Source organism: Mastigoproctus giganteus, chromosome 7, assembly GCF_048544385.1.
Source record: "Mastigoproctus giganteus isolate SK-2022 chromosome 7, ASM4854438v1, whole genome shotgun sequence".
Classification (NCBI taxonomy): domain Eukaryota; kingdom Metazoa; phylum Arthropoda; class Arachnida; order Uropygi; family Thelyphonidae; genus Mastigoproctus; species Mastigoproctus giganteus.
The window spans coordinates 7,255,920-7,282,356 of NC_143581.1; the positions used below are offsets into that span (position 1 = coordinate 7,255,920).

Genomic DNA, 26,437 nt, shown 5'->3' on the forward strand with positions numbered 1-26,437 from the left:
GTGGTTAATGTAGTAATCAGGATATGTTACTGCAACAGAATCGATAAAAATTAGGCAAATGAGCTGAGAAATGTCAACTGAAGTTTAACAATGACAAATGTAAATACTGCATATGGGTAGCGGTAATCCCAGATTAACACACCAATTGTGTGGTACCACACTCAGGGTAGTGCAGAATGAACAAGTAATATAAAAAAATTTTTTTTAAAGTCAATTCCTACTTAGGTCAATAAAGAAAAATTTTATTTTAGTTACTTTTTATTAAATAATTACAATAAATATAAGTATGTATATACATATTTATATTAAATAATTACAATAAATATAAATATGTATATACATATGACAGAATTACAATATTAAGTGGCAAAATAGAAAGCGAATTTCCTTGCAATTTTCTATTTTCCTTTCTATATATGGTGTTGGACTATTATTTTTATTCACATGTTTCATATTCCATTTTGTTCCCTCCTTGACTCAGACTAGAACCCAGAATGAAAAAAGAATTTTTTCCAGCGATCTACACGCTTCGCCACTGACGGTATTTATTCCTAAATTTATATCCTGCTAAATATCTTATATAAGAGAAATTTTTTTCTCCCATATAAAACTAAAATTAATTAATTAAATTTAATTAATGAATTAATATTTGAAAAAACTGTATTAACATCAAGTGTCATCCACTACAAATTTAAAAAAATGTATTTGAACTTGAGTGGATGAATAACAAAAATTTATCAAAAAATTATTGATTTTCGCAAGAATTGAACTCGCATTCTTCACCTTCACGTGAAAAATACTGAAATCCTTGCATTTTACCGATTGAGCTACTGCCTGTTGATTTCAATTTTATTCCTAAATTTATATCCTGCTAAATATCTTATATAAGAGAAATTTTTTCCTCCCATATAAAACTAAAATTAATTAATTAAATTTAATTAATGAATGAATATTTGAAAAAACTGTATTAACATCAAGTGTCATCCACTACAAGTTTAAAAAAATTTATTTGAACTTGAGTGGATGAATAAAAAGTATTTTATTAACGATTGAAAATTTGAACAAGATATATAAATATATATAGGGAGAGTGTGAACTAATAGTAGGAATTGAAAAAAGACCTGGGTGATTGTGCAGTTGGGTATAAAGTTCTCTAAGCATGCAGACAGGCTTCAAGGACAGCTCATGAGTTTTCTCAATACAGGAATTCTGCCAGTGGAAATAAGGAGGTAACTGTATAAGGCAATAGTTAGGCCACATCTTGAGTACTGTATACATGTCTGGAAGCATCATTTTAGGAAAGATGCGGGTCTGTTGGTATGGGCAGAGAAGAGTAACAAGATTAGTGAGGGGAACAAAAGGATACTCTTACCTCTGCCTTAAGCTCTGCAAATTGCAGTATCTGAAACCTAGGCAGAAGGGGAATCCAATTGAGGTGATAAAGCTTTGAATAGATTGGGTAAGCTAAATGTAGATGGCATACTTCCTTCTGCTCAGACAACATACATGATGGGGCATAAACTTAAGGATGGTTGCAGGACGGATGTGCGAGAATTTTCTTTCAGTCAGCAAGCACACAGGTGTAGGAACAAACTTCCATATGGTGTTGCGAATATGGGTAATTTCACAGGTGATGTAGGTTTATTTTTTGGCTGATAATCTATAAGCTTGCTTCCTTGCATCATTTGCCTACACTGGACTAAAATGTGGTCCAAAAAGCAGCAGTATGTTTCATTTGCCAACTGCATTCGTTCCATCAACCGATCACCAATAATACTACATCAAATGAGTTATAGCAAGTCCTCACAATTACAGCACTAGTAAGTAACACATACAATGACATCTTAGACAATTCCATAGTATCTGTCTACATTCTGACAGTCCTACATAAATGGGATCTCCACATTCCACAATAGTAATTCTCAAACTAATACGGAAATCAGTGTAAACACTTGTTCTGAGAAAAAAAGTGCGACAACTCTACTAGTTGGCCCAGAGTCTAGATCCAAATCTGCACACCTAGTGGATGAAATGAAATGATGAACCATGATTAGTACCAATACACCCCTCTTCCATAAGTAAATTTATTAGGTCTCCTTAACAAAAAGGTTAATGGTTAAATCTTTTTCATTCATGATACTTGCGATAAATCTGTTACAATATAGAATATGATAATTAAACAGCTTAAAAGCATTTTTAAGGAGGTGAATGAAATTAAATGAAATAAAATAAAAAAAATCCAAAGAAATATACATATAACTTTAGTATGTCGGAATAACAATTATGGGGCACTTGAATTCAAGTTTCCAAGTGCTTTTATCTTTAATAAAGGTCAGAATTAAACAATTCAGTTAATATACACAGCATTACATTTCAGGTTCATTCTTTTTTCATGATTATAATATAATATTTATATATTATAAATAATATTTATAACATAATATTTTTCATATATTATAATTCATGATTTACAAACAACAAAAAACAAGCAAAAGCAGTGACTGTTATGCACAAACAAACCATTTCATTTCTGCACATCCACCAACATCGCTCCTTCATTTCTCCAACCAGCATGTGGCAACATACACATCCAGTGCTTCAGCTACAATATGAGGTATATAGATAGTTATGATATATATAAAAAACAAATAAATAATAATTGTCAGATTTCTATTGGTCTGACAATGAAATTTGGGATCTAAATATAAAATTTCATTAAAATCCATCGACTGGGAGCAGAGTTTCTACATGCAAACAGAGGAAGGACAGACATGGTGAAGACATAATAGGTGCATTATGTACACAAATAGGGGCATTATGTATTTATTTTCTTGTAATCTTACACTCCTAGAATTTCAAGTTTTTCATGTTCTAAAAAGAATACTGCCTCTAACTATTCCTTTCTTTTTATGATTCCCTAAAGTGTAAAAAAAAAAAAAAAATTGACATAACCTAATAAGAGTAACTTCCATTAAAGAATGCCCAGAATGCACGAGCAATTGCTAGTTTTAATTATAATAGGATGTTAAAATCAAAAAAAATTATATATTTAAAAAAGAAACAAACCTGAAACATAAGGATGAAAAAGAGAAAAAGAAACATGTATACAATGCGATACACCACAACTTCTTGTCCACCCAAGGATATGACCATAAGCATACATGCCACTATCCAAATCCAGTACTTAGTCAAGAGTTGATTAATTTTCTCTGCAGCCCATCGAACATAAGGATTAGGTGCCGTACCCGATGTGGCCAAGCTGAACTGACGAGAAAGATCTATATTAGAAAGAAATAACAGTATATACATAAGCTAAAGCTGAAAGTAACTAAACATGTTGAAGTGACAAAGTTCTGCATTGATAAGAGGGACTGAACTGAAAAAAAAAAAAGTATGCTTATATTTGTAGTTCATTAATTTTGTGAATCAATCAGCTGTTCCTATTACTTATCATTAAAATTAAGACAAAAAGTAATCAACATTTTGAATCCATATATTTGAACTTCTCAATTTTGGCAACTTGGAACATAATCCTTGATATATCTTGGAATTTTTCATATGGTCAAAATTTAGTCATAGAAAAGTGAAACTAGAGTATTTCTATACTGCAACTTTAACCATACAGTTTTATGTATGGTTAAAGTTGCATTAGCAAATCAGAATAATTCATGATAAAAAAAATTATTCATAACAAAAAAAAAAGGCAATGACTTATGCAAGACCCATGAACATTTTGTTTTTACACATCCACTATATTGCCAATTTATTCTTCCAATCAATGCACATCAACAATATATGGTATATGGATAACTTATGATATGTATGGGGAGAAAAAATAATAATAACTGCTGGCTTTCTATTGGTCTGATTTTAATAAAATTTTATAAGGCTCAACAAATCATTCTAAGAGAAGCAAATATAAAATTTCACAAAAATTCATCTACTGAGAGTCACATTATTATAAGCAGATGGATGCACAAATAAATAATAATTACCAGATTTCTATTTGGTAATTATTATTAAATTCAGCAGTTTGAGATAGTTCAACATAACTTTCTAAAAGAGCCAAGCACGAAATTTTATGAAAATCCATCCACTAGGAGTTGAATGGATTGAGGAGCCTTTGTTTGAAGTAGGAGTGATGTTCAGTGCATGGAAAAGTATATCTCCAAAATATGTTTATAATAAAAGCTTGTTAATTGTTGGTTAGTTTGACAGACATAATATACAAGTTTGACAGACATAATATGGCAGAAAAGAAAAATGCATGGGATACATACAAATTAACACATGACACAGAAGCCTATGATAGATACAAGATGATATGCAACCAAGTTACAAAGGAGGTAAGGCAGGCGAAGGCAGATTACGAGAAATCCTTGGCAAGGGATGCAAAGAAAAACAGCAAAGAGTTCTTTACTTATGTAAACTCTAGAAGGAAGGGGGATGAATCAGATTGGTCCACTTGATATTGATGGGTCAACTGTTGATGATCCTGCTCAGGTAGCTAACAAACTAAATGAATATTTTGCATCGACATTCACACATGAGGAGTTATTCAGCGAGGGGAATGCCAGAGGTGTATTCAACTCTAGCAGTAAGCTACAGAATCTTGAAATAACTGGGAGTAAAGTGGAGGAGAAACTGTTGAAGATAAACACAAGAAAGGCACCCGGGGTGGATGGGATCTATCCAGTTATATTAAAGGAGGCAGCAAAGGAAGTAAGCAAACCCTTAGCCATAATTATGAGAGCTTCCTTGGACTCAGGAGAGGTACCCATAGACTGGAAATGTGCAAATGTGACCCCAATTCACAAAGGAGGATCAAAGGCTGACACAAGTAATTATAGACCTGTGAGCTTAACTTCTGTTCCAGGAAAATTAATGGAGGCACTGGTTAAAGAAGCACTGCAGGATCATTTAGACAAGACTTCAGTTATAGCTCAGACACAGCATGGTTTTGTTAAGGGGAAGTCTTGCCTGACCAACTTGATTGGATACTATGATGCAGTCACAAAAGAACTGGATGCAGGGAATAACTTTGATATTATATACTTGGATCTTAGAAAGGCTTTTGATACTGTTGCACATGGAAGACTGCTACACAAATTGGAGCAGTGTGAAATTGGAGGCAAATTGCTGCTATGGATAAAGTGGTGGTTGAGGGGGAGAAGACAGAGTGGTAATCAATGGACACTGCTCATCGTGGACTGATGTTATTAGTAGAGTCCCTCAGGGCTCAGTGTTGGGTCCATTATTGTTTTCTGTATTTATAAATGATATTGATGATGGTATATCGGGCTTAATGTCCAAGTTTGCAGACGATACAAAGGTTGGCAGGGTTGTCAAGGACACTATGCTGCTGCTGCAACAGGATCTGGAAAGGTTGAGCAGATGGGCTGAGAGGTGGCAAATGAAGTTTAACATTGACAAATGTAAAGTACTACACATGGGAAACAGCAACCCCCAGAGCAACGTATCAATTCTGTGGTACTACACTGACAGTGGTAGAGAATGAAAGGGACTTGGGGGTGGTTGTGCAGGCAGATATGAAGTTCTCTGAGCAGTGCAGACGGGATGCAAGAGTAGCTCATGGAGTATTGTCAATGATATATAGGAATTTTTCCAGCAGGGATAAGGAGGTGATTATTCCATTGTATAAGGCGATGGTCAGGCCACACCTAGAGTACTGTATACAGGTCTGGAGACCTCATTTCAAGAAGGATGTAGAGCTGCTGGAACGAGTACAGAGAAGGGCAACAAGATTAGTGAATGGAACAAAGGGGTGCTCTTACGAAGAAAGGCTTAAGTTTTGCAAATTACAGTGTCTGGAGACTAGGCACCAGCGAGGTGATCTGATAGAGGTGTATAAAGCCTTGAATGGTTTAAGCATGCTCAATGCTGATGGGATTCTTCCTCTAGCTCAGAAAAATCACCTGAGAGGGCATAAATTCAAATTGAGGAAAGACAGATGTAGGATAGACGTGCGGAAATTTGCCTTTAGCCAGCGGGTGGTTGGTTGGTGGAACAGACTTCCATCCCTTGTGGTGGAGGTTGATAGCCTAAATAAGTTTAAGGCTCAGCTGGACAGGTATTTTGAACGAACAGAGGGGTGAAGTGGAAGTGGTTTTTTTTTTTTTTTGATGCTGCATAAGCTTGCTTTCTTGCATCAAATGCCTCTACTAATACTAATACAAGTATACTTTGGTAGGGGGAGAAGAAAGTGAGAGAGAGAGAGAGAGAGAGAGAGAGAGAGAGAGAGAGAGAGAGAGAGAGAAAAACACTACACTAATGTCCCAGTACAAATTCCTCAAACAACAACAGAAAATAGGTGGTGCATGATTACAGACAGGTAGATGAAGTAGGTGCTTCTTTTTTTCTTTTTGCTCATGGTGTATAAGCTTGCTTTCTTATATCATTTACCACTACTGATACCAATATTAAGGCCAACACATGATTGGCCACTCCACTAAAAGAAAGTTCTCTTTTCTTGCACTACAGTAAGACCTGTTTGCACATGAGTGAACTTTGCTACATAAAATGTAGTATTAGGTTTAGTTATATGGTACAAAGCAACCAGGCATTTGCTGCACCAGCACAAAAAAAAAAATATATATATATATATTAATAAAATAATAATTTAAAAATAATAATAAAATACTACCTATTCGATTCCTTCTTCACATAGCTGTCTATCCAACCAACCTTTAAGTTTCTTCAAAAACTGTCAGCCCCAATCACCCATGGAGGTAACTTATTCCAGTAATAAATTCGATGGTAAAGTTCCACTAACTAAAGGGGCTTTTTTTTTTTTGTATTATTATTACATAAAACCATGCAAAAATCATTGGTTTGTCTGAAAACCTTATGTGACATTAGTAGAGTTTTTTTTTTTTTTTTTTTTTTAAAAAAAGCAATACGTACTGCACAGCTTTTATACGGTTTTATTGCTATGCAATAAAACAGCACACCTTACTTCTGCCTTAATGCAAATTTTATATTAAAATACAACCATAGGACTAATGTAAAAAAAAATGCTTCAAAGCCTAATCAGACTTTGATTTGATGGTGCATGAATTTATGCAAGTAATTACCTGAGGTTTCTCATATATTCTAAGAGATTCTTATTCTCTTTCTCATTCAAATGCTGCTACATATGAAACAATTTTACTACTGCTGATATATCCTGCAATGTTCATGGAAGACTGTCAGTTTTGCATAAACAACTGTAAGACAGAGGACATCGATTGGACACTTTTTTTTAAATAAAAACATTTTTTTTAAGTCACTGGAGTATCTCAAATACTCCAAGTATTACAGATTAATCACATCTACCTTTTCTTCTCCCCACGAATTTAGAGAGAATGCTTGATCAAAGCATTCTCTCTAAATTCTCTAAATTTGAATAAAATATATTCAAACTTTATTTATTTTTCATATTACGCTTATTAATTATTTTATACCTACCTGGTTTGGGTCGGCCAGGTTGTGTTGTACTGTAAGTAATGTTGAATGGTTCCAACATGACACCTTCGGCAACTTCTCTTTCCCGTGATTTGCGCTTTTCTTCAACATACTGACGAAGGGTAACCCAGAACACAATTGTGTACAGTGTCTAAAATAAATGTATTAAACACACATTGTAAAAACTGATAAATGGCATATTTTTTATTACTCAATCATATACTCCTTATAATGATGGAAGAAAGTGAATTTATATCTTAATATCGACCCAGCCATTCTCACTAAAAATGACAGGTGATGGATTTCTCGTTATTATTATCTACATGGTGCAATGAAGTCTGAGGCTTATGCTGCACCAACCAAAAAAAAAAAATTCCCGAGTTACCCTGAGAGAGAGTCAAAAGTAGAAAGTAATCACCAAGAAAGGGAAGAATGATGATATCCAGTACCCTGGGTGTGCGAAGCCCATACTCACCAGATGTAAGCCCCTGGGGTTAATTAAATTAAAAAGAGTTAGAAATTCTAAGACTAAAATTCACACTATATTTGAAACTACATTTGGAGAACAGTTCACTATTAGGAATGAAAGGTGAGGCCCAGAAGACAGAAAAAGCACACTTTCAACAGAGGTCTGCTGACAGAATTCAGACCTTCATGCTGTGCCTGTTACTACAATATTCATGTCCTAGGGAATTTTTGCAGCATTTGCTATTCATATAAGTGTACCAATTCTTATAAGACTCCCACTTCTTCAGGTACGACCCAAAAGATTTCAGTTTAAGCACACCAGGTTTGAGTTTTGGGTTTTTTTGTCATTTATGTAGATCACAGAATTGTAGAGATAAGACAGAATTTCCAATCCATTTTTAAACAAATAAAAAATTTGAATATTATTATATGATTTTTTTATAATGTACATTAACTTATGAAACTATGTACAAGTTATTGCAAATGCATCATATTAGCATGCAGCAAACTCTGAATTAGCAAAAATATGATGCGTTTCCACTAACTTGCACATTGTCTAATTCTCTCGCAGCCTGAGGTAGTTGTTGGCACATCGGCTTCTGTGGCCATAGTGCACCTCCCAAGGTTTTTGCAGTACTTTGATCCAAGCCCAAGGTGGGATTCGAACCCGCGACCTTTGGGTTGCCAGGCAGGCACTTTGCCCACCTGGCTAGCCCGGTCGGCGCAGCCTGAGGCTTAAGTCCTTAAAGTGTTTGTCTTATGAACCTATTTAACACATGTATCATGTAATATGTTTTATAAAGTGGCTACTAACTTTTGACTTCCAAAAAACTGGAGATCAGGCATTCTTAAGCAAGAGAAAATGAGGTTTTTTGGGCCAAAATACAACCATAGGACTATTTACCAGTACAATATGCTTTTTAATATTAAATTACCTAACATTTTTTTGTCCTCCAAACAGGCCTCTGCGGTTGGGTATATCCATACTGTTTTTTTCGAGTCTTTTTTCACCAACCTTGCGTAGAATTAAAACACCAGGGAAACTAAACTTTTGATAACTGATTTATAATAAGTCAAAATACCCGCATCTACAACAAATTTAACTTTATAATAAACTCTACATATAAATTATTAAAATCTGCTACATTACAATGAATAAAATGCATAAAATATACTGATTAAAACGATAAAAACCGTAGCTTTCAAAGGCTCAGCCTTCTTCTTCAGCGGTAAACCTTGCTATGCAGTACAACTTTAAATAACAGCAGGCTAACGGTACTCCTCACGTGTTTCCATTCTCGTGTGCTTCGTTCTCTCGCGTTGTGGAACTGGAAGTGGCTCGAGTGGAAGCCACACGGAATCGTTCATCCCTTTTGAGGATAGTGGTCTCAAAGATGGGATGAATCCGCGTGCCTCTATCCCTATTTATGTTAATGGTAGAACAAATCCGCAAACTCTCGAGCCACTTACGGTCCCAGAACTTATGCGCCCGATCGGTGATGATAGCATCGTCCGGGGAGATCTGGTGTTGTTTCTCCCAAAAATGCTCGGCCACGGCGGACTTGCCATATTCCGCATTTCTTATTGCCTTAGTGTGTTCCCCCAAACGATCTTTAAGACGGCGTTTTGTTTCCCCTACATAACACTCCCCACAATCCGGGCATCTAATGCTATATACGACCCCACTAGTGTTCTCTTTTTTAATGGGGTCTTTAACCTGAGACACGATTGTGCGCAGCCTCCGTCCTGGAAGCTGCACACAACGCGTCTGGTACTTTCTTAGTATTCTAGCAATATGATCAGTCAAACCCGGGTAGTAGGGAATGTATGCAGTGGCTATCGGTGTAAATGGCTCGCCTCTCCTCTGATTTCCTTTAACATATTTCTCTATAATCCTCCGGGGGTAACCACATTTTGCAAGATCCGTCGCGACCCGTTCATACTCTAATTTTCTATCATCGGAGGCACTGCAATGTGATTTTGCTCTTTCAACTAAAGCTCTTACCACACTGTTCCTATGATGGTTGGTTTGGGCTGAGCTGTAATGCGTATACTGCCCTTTACACATGGACTTCCTAAACACCCTAGTCCTCAGCTGTCGACCTTCTCTACAGACCAACACATCTAGGAACGGCAAAACTCCTCCTTCTTCCACCTCCGATGTAAATTGTATGAATGGGGAGAAGCCATTTAAGCTGTTCAACACTTGATCCTCACTCCCCTTCCGAATGATTGAAAACGTATCATCCACATACCTTTTCCAGGGGCGCATAGGGAGAACACTAGCATTAAATATTCTGGCCTCGAGCTCCTCCATAGCTAAATTAGCTATAATTGCGCTGATGGGGGAGCCCATGGCTGCACCATTAACCTGTTTATACATAGTATTATCAAATACCATAGTGGTACTTGAGAGGCATAACTCTATTCCTTTCTCAATATCCTCTAGCTTTAGCTGTGTTCTAGTACTTAGGGTGGTGTCCCTCTGTAATGCCAAGCGTGCACACCACACCCCATGATCAATCGGAATACATGTAAATAGCGATTTCACGTCGAAGGAAATCATGATCTCATTTTCTTCTATGGGTTGGCTTCTAATAAACTGCACAAAGTCTTTACTATCTTTAATACTGTATTCTGAAAGTCCCACTAGTGGGGATAACAATTTGGCTAAGAAACCAGAAAGTGCATAGGTTGGACTGCCTATAAATGAGACTATGGGTCTAAGTGGCACATCCACTTTGTGAATTTTAGGCAAGCCATAAAATCTTGGCATTTGGCTACCTGTAGCGCGCAACATCCAATACTGTTCCTTAGAAATTTTGTTGGACTTAAGCCAACCCTGTACCATACCGTTCACTTGGCGTTCCAAACTAAGAAGAGGACTTTTCTGAATAACTTTATAAGTCATCTGATCTTCCAATAAACACAACGCTTTACTTCTATACGCTTCCTTATCAAGAACCACAGTTGCTCTACCCTTGTCCGCGGGTAGGACTACGATGCTATCATCCTGTTTAAGGCTTCTTAGCGCAATTCTTTGCTTCACATTAAGATTGGAGGGGGCATCCTTAGCTTGACTCAGGATCGCTGCTACTTTTACTCGAACTTCATTAGCTGTAGCTTCGGGAAGTTTGCTTATAGCCCTTTCCACGCCCATAGCTACTTCTGCAACGGGTAATCTGGGCGGCACCATGGCAAATTCCGGTCCTAAATTTAGAACCTCCAATTGCTCCTTAGTTAATTGTTTATTGCTCATATTCACCACAAAATTCTTGGTGGTGCTATCACCACTGCCCCTAGGCTTGGATCGTTCTTTAAGCTTGTCAAACTTCCCCATTTGTCTCCGTCTATAACTGTCCGAAATTCGTTTTGCTTTAGCTGTTACTACACTAACCACTCCTGCTAAGTGTATCGGAGACAACTTATCACTTAACTTATCCAAGCACTGCCTTTTACCTCTCCTAATGTGGTATAAATCATTATGTAATTTTCCGATCCATATATTAAGGATCTTCCTTTGATACCACTTGGTAATGTTAAATACTCGTTCATCCTCAAAGGGTAGCTTTGTTTGAAAGCCTCGTGGAATGAGATTATGCGTCTTGCATCGATGGGCAAACCTCAAATGTTGTTCATGTTTCGCCTCCCTAACACTATGCCTCTGAAATTCTCTGACGCACTGCACAAATGGACGGCCATAACATCGAAATAATTCTCCAAACAGGCCTCTGCGGTTGGGTATATCCATACTGTTTTTTTCGAGTCTTTTTTCACCAACCTTGCGTAGAATTAAAACACCAGGGAAACTAAACTTTTGATAACTGATTTATAATAAGTCAAAATACCCGCATCTACAACAAATTTAACTTTATAATAAACTCTACATATAAATTATTAAAATCTGCTACATTACAATGAATAAAATGCATAAAATATACTGATTAAAACGATAAAAACCGTAGCTTTCAAAGGCTCAGCCTTCTTCTTCAGCGGTAAACCTTGCTATGCAGTACAACTTTAAATAACAGCAGGCTAACGGTACTCCTCACGTGTTTCCATTCTCGTGTGCTTCGTTCTCTCGCGTTGTGGAACTGGAAGTGGCTCGAGTGGAAGCCACACGGAATCGTTCATCCCTTTTGAGGATAGTGGTCTCAAAGATGGGATGAATCCGCGTGCCTCTATCCCTATTTATGTTAATGGTAGAACAAATCCGCAAACTCTCGAGCCACTTACGGTCCCAGAACTTATGCGCCCGATCGGTGATGATAGCATCGTCCGGGGAGATCTGGTGTTGTTTCTCCCAAAAATGCTCGGCCACGGCGGACTTGCCATATTCCGCATTTCTTATTGCCTTAGTGTGTTCCCCAAACGATCTTTAAGACGGCGTTTTGTTTCCCCTACATAACACTCCCCACAATCCGGGCATCTAATGCTATATACGACCCCACTAGTGTTCTCTTTTTTAATGGGGTCTTTAACCTGAGACACGATTGTGCGCAGCCTCCGTCCTGGAAGCTGCACACAACGCGTCTGGTACTTTCTTAGTATTCTAGCAATATGATCAGTCAAACCCGGGTAGTAGGGAATGTATGCAGTGGCTATCGGTGTAAATGGCTCGCCTCTCCTCTGATTTCCTTTAACATATTTCTCTATAATCCTCCGGGGGTAACCACATTTTGCAAGATCCGTCGCGACCCGTTCATACTCTAATTTTCTATCATCGGAGGCACTGCAATGTGATTTTGCTCTTTCAACTAAAGCTCTTACCACACTGTTCCTATGATGGTTGGTTTGGGCTGAGCTGTAATGCGTATACTGCCCTTTACACATGGACTTCCTAAACACCCTAGTCCTCAGCTGTCGACCTTCTCTACAGACCAACACATCTAGGAACGGCAAAACTCCTCCTTCTTCCACCTCCGATGTAAATTGTATGAATGGGGAGAAGCCATTTAAGCTGTTCAACACTTGATCCTCACTCCCCTTCCGAATGATTGAAAACGTATCATCCACATACCTTTTCCAGGGGCGCATAGGGAGAACACTAGCATTAAATATTCTGGCCTCGAGCTCCTCCATAGCTAAATTAGCTATAATTGCGCTGATGGGGGAGCCCATGGCTGCACCATTAACCTGTTTATACATAGTATTATCAAATACCATAGTGGTACTTGAGAGGCATAACTCTATTCCTTTCTCAATATCCTCTAGCTTTAGCTGTGTTCTAGTACTTAGGGTGGTGTCCCTCTGTAATGCCAAGCGTGCACACCACACCCCATGATCAATCGGAATACATGTAAATAGCGATTTCACGTCGAAGGAAATCATGATCTCATTTTCTTCTATGGGTTGGCTTCTAATAAACTGCACAAAGTCTTTACTATCTTTAATACTGTATTCTGAAAGTCCCACTAGTGGGGATAACAATTTGGCTAAGAAACCAGAAAGTGCATAGGTTGGACTGCCTATAAATGAGACTATGGGTCTAAGTGGCACATCCACTTTGTGAATTTTAGGCAAGCCATAAAATCTTGGCATTTGGCTACCTGTAGCGCGCAACATCCAATACTGTTCCTTAGAAATTTTGTTGGACTTAAGCCAACCCTGTACCATACCGTTCACTTGGCGTTCCAAACTAAGAAGAGGACTTTTCTGAATAACTTTATAAGTCATCTGATCTTCCAATAAACACAACGCTTTACTTCTATACGCTTCCTTATCAAGAACCACAGTTGCTCTACCCTTGTCCGCGGGTAGGACTACGATGCTATCATCCTGTTTAAGGCTTCTTAGCGCAATTCTTTGCTTCACATTAAGATTGGAGGGGGCATCCTTAGCTTGACTCAGGATCGCTGCTACTTTTACTCGAACTTCATTAGCTGTAGCTTCGGGAAGTTTGCTTATAGCCCTTTCCACGCCCATAGCTACTTCTGCAACGGGTAATCTGGGCGGCACCATGGCAAATTCCGGTCCTAAATTTAGAACCTCCAATTGCTCCTTAGTTAATTGTTTATTGCTCATATTCACCACAAAATTCTTGGTGGTGCTATCACCACTGCCCCTAGGCTTGGATCGTTCTTTAAGCTTGTCAAACTTCCCCATTTGTCTCCGTCTATAACTGTCCGAAATTCGTTTTGCTTTAGCTGTTACTACACTAACCACTCCTGCTAAGTGTATCGGAGACAACTTATCACTTAACTTATCCAAGCACTGCCTTTTACCTCTCCTAATGTGGTATAAATCATTATGTAATTTTCCGATCCATATATTAAGGATCTTCCTTTGATACCACTTGGTAATGTTAAATACTCGTTCATCCTCAAAGGGTAGCTTTGTTTGAAAGCCTCGTGGAATGAGATTATGCGTCTTGCATCGATGGGCAAACCTCAAATGTTGTTCATGTTTCGCCTCCCTAACACTATGCCTCTGAAATTCTCTGACGCACTGCACAAATGGACGGCCATAACATCGAAATAATTCTCCAAACAGGCCTCTGCGGTTGGGTATATCCATACTGTTTTTTTCGAGTCTTTTTTCACCAACCTTGCGTAGAATTAAAACACCAGGGAAACTAAACTTTTGATAACTGATTTATAATAAGTCAAAATACCCGCATCTACAACAAATTTAACTTTATAATAAACTCTACATATAAATTATTAAAATCTGCTACATTACAATGAATAAAATGCATAAAATATACTGATTAAAACGATAAAAACCGTAGCTTTCAAAGGCTCAGCCTTCTTCTTCAGCGGTAAACCTTGCTATGCAGTACAACTTTAAATAACAGCAGGCTAACGGTACTCCTCACGTGTTTCCATTCTCGTGTGCTTCGTTCTCTCGCGTTGTGGAACTGGAAGTGGCTCGAGTGGAAGCCACACGGAATCGTTCATCCCTTTTGAGGATAGTGGTCTCAAAGATGGGATGAATCCGCGTGCCTCTATCCCTATTTAGCTATGGAGGAGCTCGAGGCCAGAATATTTAATGCTAGTGTTCTCCCTATGCGCCCCTGGAAAAGGTATGTGGATGATACGTTTTCAATCATTCGGAAGGGGAGTGAGGATCAAGTGTTGAACAGCTTAAATGGCTTCTCCCCATTCATACAATTTACATCGGAGGTGGAAGAAGGAGGAGTTTTGCCGTTCCTAGATGTGTTGGTCTGTAGAGAAGGTCGACAGCTGAGGACTAGGGTGTTTAGGAAGTCCATGTGTAAAGGGCAGTATACGCATTACAGCTCAGCCCAAACCAACCATCATAGGAACAGTGTGGTAAGAGCTTTAGTTGAAAGAGCAAAATCACATTGCAGTGCCTCCGATGATAGAAAATTAGAGTATGAACGGGTCGCGACGGATCTTGCAAAATGTGGTTACCCCCGGAGGATTATAGAGAAATATGTTAAAGGAAATCAGAGGAGAGGCGAGCCATTTACACCGATAGCCACTGCATACATTCCCTACTACCCGGGTTTGACTGATCATATTGCTAGAATACTAAGAAAGTACCAGACGCGTTGTGTGCAGCTTCCAGGACGGAGGCTGCGCACAATCGTGTCTCAGGTTAAAGACCCCATTAAAAAAAGAAAAAAAGAGAACACTAGTGGGGTCGTATATAGCATTAGATGCCCGGATTGTGGGGAGTGTTATGTAGGGGAAACAAAACGCCGTCTTAAAGATCGTTTGGGGGAACACACTAAGGCAATAAGAAATGCGGAATATGGCAAGTCCGCCGTGGCCGAGCATTTTTGGGAGAAACAACACCAGATCTCCCCGGACGATGCTATCATCACCGATCGGGCGCATAAGTTCTGGGACCGTAAGTGGCTCGAGAGTTTGCGGATTTGTTCTACCATTAACATAAATAGGGATAGAGGCACGCGGATTCATCCCATCTTTGAGACCACTATCCTCAAAAGGGATGAACGATTCCGTGTGGCTTCCACTCGAGCCACTTCCAGTTCCACAACGCGAGAGAACGAAGCACACGAGAATGGAAACACGTGAGGAGTACCGTTAGCCTGCTGTTATTTAAAGTTGTACTGCATAGCAAGGTTTACCGCTGAAGAAGAAGGCTGAGCCTTTGAAAGCTACGGTTTTTATCGTTTTAATCAGTATATTTTATGCATTTTATTCATTGTAATGTAGCAGATTTTAATAATTTATATGTAGAGTTTATTATAAAGTTAAATTTGTTGTAGATGCGGGTATTTTGACTTATTATAAATCAGTTATCAAAAGTTTAGTTTCCCTGGTGTTTTAATTCTACGCAAGGTTGGTGAAAAAAGACTCGAAAAAAACAGTATTTTTCTGTCTATAGATTTCCATTTGGATATTTTATTCGACATCAAATGATTTTGATTATTTCAAGAATGACACTGTTGCAGACTTTTCCCCCTTCAGAAATGCTCGGTCAGAGTTTTGTTCATAACAATGGTGCTGATAACTTGGTTGTCAGGAGCATTACAAAGCTGCCCCAGAAAGAGAAGATCTGAACTCAGTTTTTGTTTTTTCTAAACTGTCCAATTATTCCCCCCACACTGGGCACTACTATGAAGAATTGCTAAAATGACTTGAGATAATTTAGTTTTTCAGCTTCCCAACTAAGGACTCTGTACATCAATTCTTCCTTCTTTAATAATATCATCTGGTAGGCTCTCATACTTAAACTGACAAAAACTGACTTATACAAGAATTTTGCTAGTAGGAATAAGGTGGTGATGAGTCCATTGTCACCAATGTGGCAATGGTCAGACCACATCTTGAGTTCTGCATACAGATCTGATAAAAGTAAACAAATAATACCACCTAATTTAGGACTGAAATGTATTTTCTCGGGCATTTATCTAGCTAATTTTGCATTAGCCAGATAAATCCCAAGATTTCTTGGTATTTTCTTATACCTAGCAGCAGACCACTGGCTTTCATTTTACTTATAATGTCAGAACGGTAGCGCGTATTCCTATGTGCCGCCAGTAAGCAAAATGAAATTTGCCGTCCTAAATGCTGAATACTGATAACCGTTAACCAATCACAAAACAATTTTGAAAAATATTTCGGTGCCCTCTTGAACTGCCGTCCGGAAGTGATGCTTACCTCGCCTATCCACGTGAGGAGGTCATGCATCAGAATGTAGTTAGTTCACGATGGCTCACATCTGGTGAGTATGGGCTTGGCAAACCCATGGTTCTGAGCTGGATATCATCATTCTTCTCTTTCTTGGTGATTCCTTTATACCTCTCTCTCTCAGGGGGTAACTCGGGGATTTTTTTTTTTTTTTTTGGCTGGTGCAGCATAAGCCTCAGGCTTCCTTGTACCATACAGCTAATAATAATAATTGCTTGTGGCGGGAGGTTACTGCTTGTGCGTTCCACTTGATTTTTTTCAATTTATTTATATAACGAGTAGTGAAGAAGAGATTAGTGATGATTCATATAGTGAATTGGAAACTTCTGGTGAATTCGATTCCGATGAATCTGTTTCAGGTTTTGATTCAGATGAAGAAGATGGTAATGTCAGTGTTTTAGATGCTAGACAGTGGTGCTGCAAGGTATTGTGAAAAAGCCTGAAGAATATATGCACTGGTCAAAAAAGCCATTACTTGAGACAAGTGTTTGGAACAATGATGGCTCTTAAGCATTAAAAAAAGATAAAACAATACCTTCATTTCTCAGATGCAAATGAGTCATACGATGCAAATATGCACCCAAATCCAAAACTAAACAAGATTTATGATGTCTATTGCTTCTTAGAAAATAAATTTAGAAGTCTCTATGTTCCTAAAAGAGACATAACAATAGATGAAAGCTTGATGATGTACAAAGGAAGACTCGGTTGAGTGCAGTACATGCCACTGAAGAGCTCAAGGTTTGGCATAAAGTATTATATGCTGTGTGAATCCGAAAGTGGCTATGTTTAGACTTTCATAATATATGTAGGAAAAGGCACAGAAATGGATCCAGACTTTATTGGTCTTCCAATGTCTACGCAAGTGGTTTTGACTCTCAAAGTCTCTGTTTGGAAAAGGATATTGCCTCAGTTGACAATTATTATACTAGTCCCCAATTAGCTGATATTCTCGTCACAAAGAAAACTGATGTTTATGGTACAGTGAGACCAAACAGAAAGGAAATGCCCAAAATGCTGAAGAAGGAAAAGCTGAAAAGGCAAGAGGTTGCTGCTTTTCAAAAAGGGAAAGTCGTGGTCTTACATTGGAAAGATAAAAGAGATGTAGTGTTGTTATCTACTGTCCATAATCCTTCTCAGAAAGAAATAGAAACTCTAACAGGAGTAGTGAAGAAACTCCAAGTAGTTTGTGACTATAACTTTTCCACAGGAAGTGTAGATAAAGTTGACCAGTATTTAGCGAACTATCCCCTGCCCAGGAGATGGATTAAAAAATACTACAGGAAGGTTTTCTTTCACCTAATGGTCCTAGCTGTGTGGAATTCATTTCTACTGTTTATACAGTATTTCAGCTGTCCAAAAAGCTCTTTCACCCTTGAATTTCAGATTGGACCTGATTTATGAAATTATCAAGAAATATCACCTGCAAATTCCACCAGTTAGAAAGGGAAGACTGTCCTCAACATCCCACCCAACTCGCTATTCACTAGGCCATTACCCCACTGATATTCCATGAATTGAGAAGTTTTCAACTAGAACTTGTCGGGTACGCCCCAAAAAGTGGAACAGAGATGGCAAGAAAATTCGAAAGGAGACATGCTACATATGAAACATGTGAAATTGGCCTTTGCATCACTCCTTGCTTCAAGAACTACCACACCAAGTAAAATTACTGTCTGTTTTTCATGAAATGCTGTTTTTTTTTTATGGAATGCCTTTGTTTATGGAATTCAATTTGTCTTTCAGAGAATAAAGTAATTTCCATTTTTTTGTGTTTATCTGTTCCTTTCTTTTAGCTCAAGTGCTAATTTATTAAAAAAATCTATATAATCTGCACACTTTTTGGCATACATCAGATAACTTGGGATGACCCAAATGGATTTATTACTCCCATGAATTTTCTACTAAAAAATTTATAAAAAACACAAAAAAACTATACAATGAGTATTTGCATGATGCATACTTTTAATCTGTAAAATAAAAAAAGTTGATCTGGTATGGCACATTTTCAGGAAAAAAACATTCCAGGAAGGGGTTAACACATTCACTGCCTTTTATATTTGGGAGAGTCTTATGTGTGCCTTGGGACAGTTCTGTGTGGGGGGGATGATTCTCTTGGGGGGTGCTGAAAGAAGTAGGCAGTGCTTTTTAGTAAATGGATTTCATCTGTGAAGAATCATCACTGCAAGTAATGCTGGCATCTGTTAGCATTCTAACATCAACAGATACATTTGAACAAGATTCAGAATCCACACTGCTTGAATAGAATTCTATTTCAGTATAAGATTCCATTTTATAAGGGAGTTGAATCAGAATCATTAGCTTCATCGTACTGTCCTATGTCACAGGCTGTGGATCCATTTTAAAAATACTTTAGGAAAAAATTTTATAGGAAAAACACTTTTTACACAAAATTTTATCAGTAGGCACACACTAAGGATGATGTTTTGTTTTTCACAAACAAAGAATTAAAGTTCAGAAAGCATAATCTTCAAAATGTTTTATCTTTTCTTGTTGTTGTTGTTGTTGTTTGTTATTTGGTTTTTAGGAGCATTAGCAACCAAGGCCATATTGCTCCGGGGATATGTGGTGGTCATTCCCTGACCTTTCCACAATCCTCCATATTTGGTGGTCTAATCAAGAAGCATGTGCTACGCACTGCTGCTCCTGCCCACCTGGTTACGGAGGTGCCTTATCTTTTCTCCTTTTTAACTTTTCGTTACACTGTCTAAAGAATGCTTTTATAGCATTCTCCAGACAGTCCAATTGGTGCTAGCAAAATATTAGCCATAATGCAATAATCCGTAGTTCAATCAGTGTGCCAATGTTGGTCAGTTGTTCATTTCGTGTCTCTCTCCTTTTACAGTGCTCATTTATTGAACACAATTGAATGCACACATATATACTAATGAGGCAAAACATTATCACCACCTACCTAATATCATGTTGGTCCTCCACATGCAGCCTAAACTGCTCGTAACCAGTGAGGCATGGATGCTACAAGATTTCTAAATGTGTCTTGTGATATCTAGTATCAACATGTAACCAGCAGATCCTTTAACTCCTGAAGGTCTGCGGTTGAGACACCGCAGATCAGCGTTGCTCTTCCAACACAAACTACAGAAGCTCAATGGGATTGATGTCTGGGGAATTTGGAGGCCAGGGCAATACCTGGAAGTCTTCCTCATGTTCCGCGAACCAGTCTCGAACAATCCGGGTGGTGTAGTAGCATGGCGCATTATCCTGCTGAAAGACGACACTGCCAGAGGGGAAGACCGTTGCCACAAAAGGGTGTACCTGATCAGCAATGATGTTTAGATAGGTGGCAGACGTCAGAGTGCCTGGCACATGGATGATTGGACCCAGGGTATCCCAGTAGAACATCACCCAAAGTTACACCGCCGCCACCGGCTTGTTTTCGTCCCATGGTGCATCCAGGTGCCATCATTTATTATTATTATTAGCCATATAGTGCAAGGAAGCCTGAGGCTTATGCTGCACCAGCCAAAAAATAAAATTTTTCTGAATTACCCAGAGAGAGAGAGAGAGAGAGAGAGAGAGAGAGAGAAGGGAATCACCAAGAAAAAGAATGATGATATCCAGCTCAGGACCCTGGGTGTGCCAAGCCCATACTCACCAGATGTGAGCCCCTGGGTATATTTTCCCCAGGTAAATAAACACATGTACCCAACCATCCACATGGTGCAACAGGAAACATGATTTGTTGGACCAGACGACCTTCTTCCAATCGTTCAAGGTCCAGTTTCGATGCTCGTGTGCCCATTGTAGGCACTGTCGCCAGTGAACCATGGTTAGCATGGGCACTCGGAGCAGCCTGCGGCTATGCAGCCCCATTTTCAGCAGGGTTCAATGAATGTGTTGTGACACATTACTCCCACCATCAGCATTCCAATTACCAGCTAGTTGCACCACATTCGCCCTTCTTTTGCCATGTACCATCCGGGAGAGCCTTCGCTCACCTCAAGCATCGATGAACCGAGGTCGTCCAACACCTCGCTGGTGGTGGTTTTTCCCTCCTCAGACCACTTTCGGTAGGTACTAGCCACAGCTGACCATGAGAACCCCACCAGGCATGCATTTTTGGATATTCTCTGACCCAGTCATCTGGCCATTACAATTTGGCCTTTGTCAAATTCACTTAAGTCCGCTGCCTTTTCCATTTGAAGAACAAGAGTAACACTGATTGACGGAGCTCGGTATCACGTGTTTTTTATAGTGTCCCGACCCATGCATGCACTATGCCGTAGTTCGCCTGCAGTTGCTTCGATTTGCATAATGACTGGCTGGTCATAATGTTTTGGCTCATTGGTGTATGCATTAATGCAAAAAAATTGCAGTTCATTTGATGCAAATTTTGCATTTCAGCAGCAAACATGTTAAAGAATGAAACATTTTATGTTTTGGAGGGTTTAGGTCATCGTTTTTATTAATGAGGAGTGATGAGGATGCTGACTGAGATAATCATATTCATTAATGAGGTCAGTATTCTGAGGAGGGAGGGGGAAGAAATGTGTCTCATTAATTTGTAATTTTTTAAATATAAATATTTTTTAAAGTATGTCCCAGAATGTCTTGATGAGGCCACAAAATTTCTGAACAAGGTGTTAATATGATAATCATGGAGTAATTATTTTTACTAATTAAGTACAGATGTTATTGTTGAGTTTTAAGTGTATCAGTGACTAAGCCATACTGCACAGTTACATATTACAAGTGTTGTCATCAAAAAACCCAGAAAAACTCAGGGGGGGGGGACTACTTCCAATTAAGGTCAGATATTTAAACATTTTGGGATATACTTTTTGGGTTGGGAGGACTGATTCAATGTCCTTTCTTCTACATCACTAAGCTTAAAGGAGCAGTAATGATTAAGCTTTAATGGACAAACTCTATAAACAAGGAAATCTAGTCAAGTGCTTAAATAAGACAAAATTTTACTTAACGAACAGTGATACATAAATAACACTATTTACCTTAATTGCTAGAGGCTGATAGCAACGATCTCCGTATTTAACCAATCCAATCTGAGTATAATTTTCAGGTAGTTCATCCTTATTCAAATTCAGGCTGTATATATACTGAAGCAATAGCAATACTTCTGCATACATTACAAGGATAGGTGAAAAATGTAAACAAGCCTGTCTAGAATTTGGTACCATCCAAAGAAGACATGATCCAAGGAGAAGGGTAAACGTTAGCCAGCTGTGGTAGGTTATACTCCAAGTCTAATGAATAAATAATATTAAAACCTTATATATACATTATTTATATAAGTAAATATATCAGAAGTCACAAATATGAACATAACACTTAATGTACAAAAACACATTTTTAACCTTCTAGAGAGCAAAGGGGGAAAAAAAATATGAGTGTATGTATTTATAGGTTTTATTTATAGGCAATATGCCTTCATGGAATAAAAAAGTCCACTTCATAAAATTTATTCTCACACTATACTGACCAATAAGAATAAATATCTTTGGCAACATCCATCTTATTATCCAAAGAAAAGTTGTTGTTGCATCAGCAACTTAGGCTATAATGCACTAATTACTGTCTAATATCTTCTTCTTCCTTTGTCTTACAAGTGATATGGTTTAGATAATGTGATATTTATTTATCAATTGTGCCAATCTTTTTTGCAAGACAGCGAGTTATCATTACAGTGTGTTCTAGGAGATTGCTTCGTGATCTCCTAGAACACACTGTAATGATAACTCGTCGCATTTAAGAAAATGAGAGGAGAAAGCAGTTTTCTGTTCTTTTAGATATAGCAGGCATTCTATGATTATATGTTTTACTGTTAATCAGCATAAGCAGTTACTGCATTGTGGAGGGTAGTAGGCAGCAGTGAGTTAGGAATGCATGACCAACACATAATCTGGCTATTATGGTTTCTTCCTTTCTGTTTCATCTCAGACTGAATTGCCACTGTTTGGGTTTTCTCTTGATTTCAAGTAGTTTATAATTTATTTGATCTCTCCACAAGCATGCCCACTGTTCTTTATATGTCTGTTTGATAATGGATTTATGATCAGTATGAGTCCAGAAATTAGATGGCATCACATTTGTAGCAATTTTAGCAGATAAATCTGCCTGCTCATTTCCCGGGATCCAACGAAATATTACATGCTGTCCAAGAAGTTCTAATAACATTTCCCAAATTTTATGTATCAGAGGATGACTAGGGAACAATTAGCATTAGCATTAATAGAGGCATACGATGCAAGAAAGAAAGCTTATGCAGCATCAGCCAAAAAACAAAAAACTCATTTCACCCCTACATTTGTTCTAAATGCCTATACAGCTCAGCATTAAATTTATTTAGGCTATCAACTTCCACAACAAAAGATGGAAGTCTGTTCCACAAGACAACCATTTACTGACTAAAGACAAATTTCCACACATCTATTCTACAACTGCCTTTCCTGGATTTGAATCTATGCCCCCCTCAAGTTCTTAATCTGAGCAAGAGGAAGAATCACATCAGCATTCAGCTTGCTCATCCCATTCAAGTTCAAGGCCTTATACACCTCAATCAGATCACCTCGCAGGTGCCTACTCTCCAGGTGCTGCAGTTTGCAGAACTTAAGCCTTTCTTGGTAAGAGCACCACTTTGTTCCCCTCACCAATCTTGTTGCCCTTCTTTGTACATGTTCCAGCAACTCTACATCCCTCTTAAAATGAGCCCTCCAGACCTGTACACAGTACTCTAGGTGTAGCCTGACCATTGCCTTCTATAACGAGATAATCACCTCCCTGTCCCAGCTAGCAAAATTCCTATATATCATTGACAAGACTCCATGGGAGAGGTCATGGAGTCCTGTCAAATTTGGCTGCACGATTACCACCAAGGTTTTTTCACTTTCCACTTCCCTGAGTGTAGTACCACACAGTTGGTAAGTTTCTCTTCGGTTATTGCTACCCATATGCAGTAATTTGCATTTGTCAATGTTAAGCTACAGTTGCCACTTCTCAGCCCATTTGCCCAACTTATCTAGATCCAGTTGGGGTAGCATACTGTCATTAACAATGTTAACGACATTGTTAACGACAGTAGCACACTGTTGCAGTAGCACACTGCCATTACTGTCATTAACAACTTTGCCAACCTTTGCATCATCTGCAAACTTGGACATTAAACCTGACACACCTTCATCAATATCATTGATAAATATACAAAACAACAATGGGGACAACCCTGAGGAACTCCACTAATAACATCTGACCACGAAGAGCTGCGTCCGTTGATTACCACTCTCTGTCATCTCCCACTCAACCATCCCTTTATCCATTGTGGTAGATGACTCTCATCAACTGGTGCAATACCACCACTATGCTTATTGGAGGCTTGAAGTGGAGAAACCCATGTTTTGTCTCTAGAGACAAGTTTCCGGCATTCCCCTGCCATACTTCTCCTTCAATCCATGCACGGTACTAAGTACTATAGGTTTTGATACCTTTCATGTTTGGGGTTTTCATTTAAAAAAAAAAAATTACCCTTAAAGCCATACCTCTCCAATTTGTACAGCAGTCTTCCATGTGCAACAGTATCAAAATCTTTCCTGAAATCCAAGTATATGATATCAAAATTATTTTTACCATTTAGTTCCTCTGTGACCACATCACAGTATCCAATCAAATTGGTCGGATCAAGGCCTCCCTTTAACAAATAACAGCCATGTCTTAACTATTACTGCAGTCTTGTCTAGTTGATCCTGTAATGCTTCTTTAACCAGTGATTCCATTATTTTCCCCAGAACACAAGTTAAACTAACAGGTCTATATTTCTTGGTCAACTTTTGAACCCCCTTTTTGAACTGGTGATAAATTTGCACACCTCCAGTCCATGGGGACCTCTCCTGAAACTCCCGAGCCCAAGGAATCTCTCATAATTAAGGCTAAGGTTTGCTTACTTCCATTGCTGCCTCCTTTAATATAACTGGATAGATCCCATCCTCCCCAGGTGCCTTTTTTAAGTTTAACTTCAACAATTTCTTCTCCACTTTGCTCTCAGTTATTACAAAATCACTTAGCTCCCTGTTAGAGTTTGATAAACTTCTGGCAATCCCCTCATTGAATAACTCCTCATGTGTGAATGTAGATGCAAAATACTCATTCAGTTTATCAGCTACCTGAAGCGTGATCATGAATAGTCAACCCATCTATGTTAAGTGGTCAAATCTGAGTCATTCCTTTCCTTCTAGAGTAAAAAACTCTTTACTGTTTTTCTTTGCATCTTTTGCCAAAAATTATTTTTGCCATTCAGTTCCTTTGTGACTACCATAGTTCCTTCTGAACATCATAGTATCCAATTAAATGGGTCAGACAAGACCTCCCTTTAACAAACTCATGCTCTGTCTTAACTATTACTGCAGTCTTGTCTAGATGATCCTGCAATGCTTCTTTAACCAGTGATTCCATTATTTTCCTGGAACACAAGTTAAACTAACAGGTCTATAACTACTTATAGTAGTAGTAGTATTGGCATGTGATGCAAGAAAGCAAGTGTATGAGCTTATGCATCAGCCAAAAAAAAAAAAAAATTACAAAACCATTCCCTCTAAATGTTTGTCCAGTTCCTCCTTAAATTTATTTAACCTATCAACTTGTGTCACCCTTCTGAACACCCACTGTGAATTGGTGATACATTTGCACACCTCCAGTCCACAGGGACCTCCACTGAGTCCAAGGAAGTTCAAATTTAATGACAGTAAAGACAGTATGCTACTCCAACTGGATCTAGATAAATTGGGAAATGGGCTGAGAAGTGGCAACTGCAAATACTGCATATGGGTTATTTGTTTTTTTTTTTTTTTTAAGGAGCATTAGCAACTAAAGCCATATTGTTCCGGGGATATGCGGTGGTCATTCCCTGACCTTTCCGCATCTGGTGGTGACAGGCTCGAACCCCGGTCTAATCAAGAAGCGTGGCTATGCACTGCTGCTCCTTCCCACCTGTCTACGGAGGCGCCTCTGCATATGGGTAGCAATAACCGAAGAGAAACTTATCAACCATGTGGTTCTACACTCAAGGAAGTGGAAAGTGAAAAAGACCTGGGATTATTGTACAGTCAAATATGAAGTTCACTGAGCAGTGCAGATGGGTTGCCAGGGCAGATCATGGAACCTTGTCAATGATATATATAAGAATTTTGCTAGCAGGGACATGATTATCCCATTATACAAGGCAATGGTCAGGCCACACCTAGAGTACTGTGTACAGGTCTGGAGGTCTCATTTTAGGAAGGATGTAGAACGAGTACAAACAAGGGCAACAAGATTGGTGAGGGGAACAAAGGGGTGCTCTTACCAAGAAAGGCTTAAGTTCTGCAAATTGCAGTGCCTGGAGAGTAAGC

General features: G+C 38.5%; 1 protein-coding gene across 1 annotated transcript in view; it reads right to left on the bottom strand.

Moving 5' to 3' along the window:
• LOC150082462 (piezo-type mechanosensitive ion channel component-like) overlaps positions 1–26,437 on the bottom strand; it is an 861,219-nt gene that overhangs the window by 576,784 nt on the left and 257,998 nt on the right. Inside the window, 3 exon segments of the mRNA XM_090377768.1 lie at positions 3,067–3,278; positions 7,468–7,615; positions 22,052–22,303. Of these exon segments, the coding sequence (XP_090233894.1) occupies positions 3,067–3,278; positions 7,468–7,615; positions 22,052–22,303 (612 nt within the window).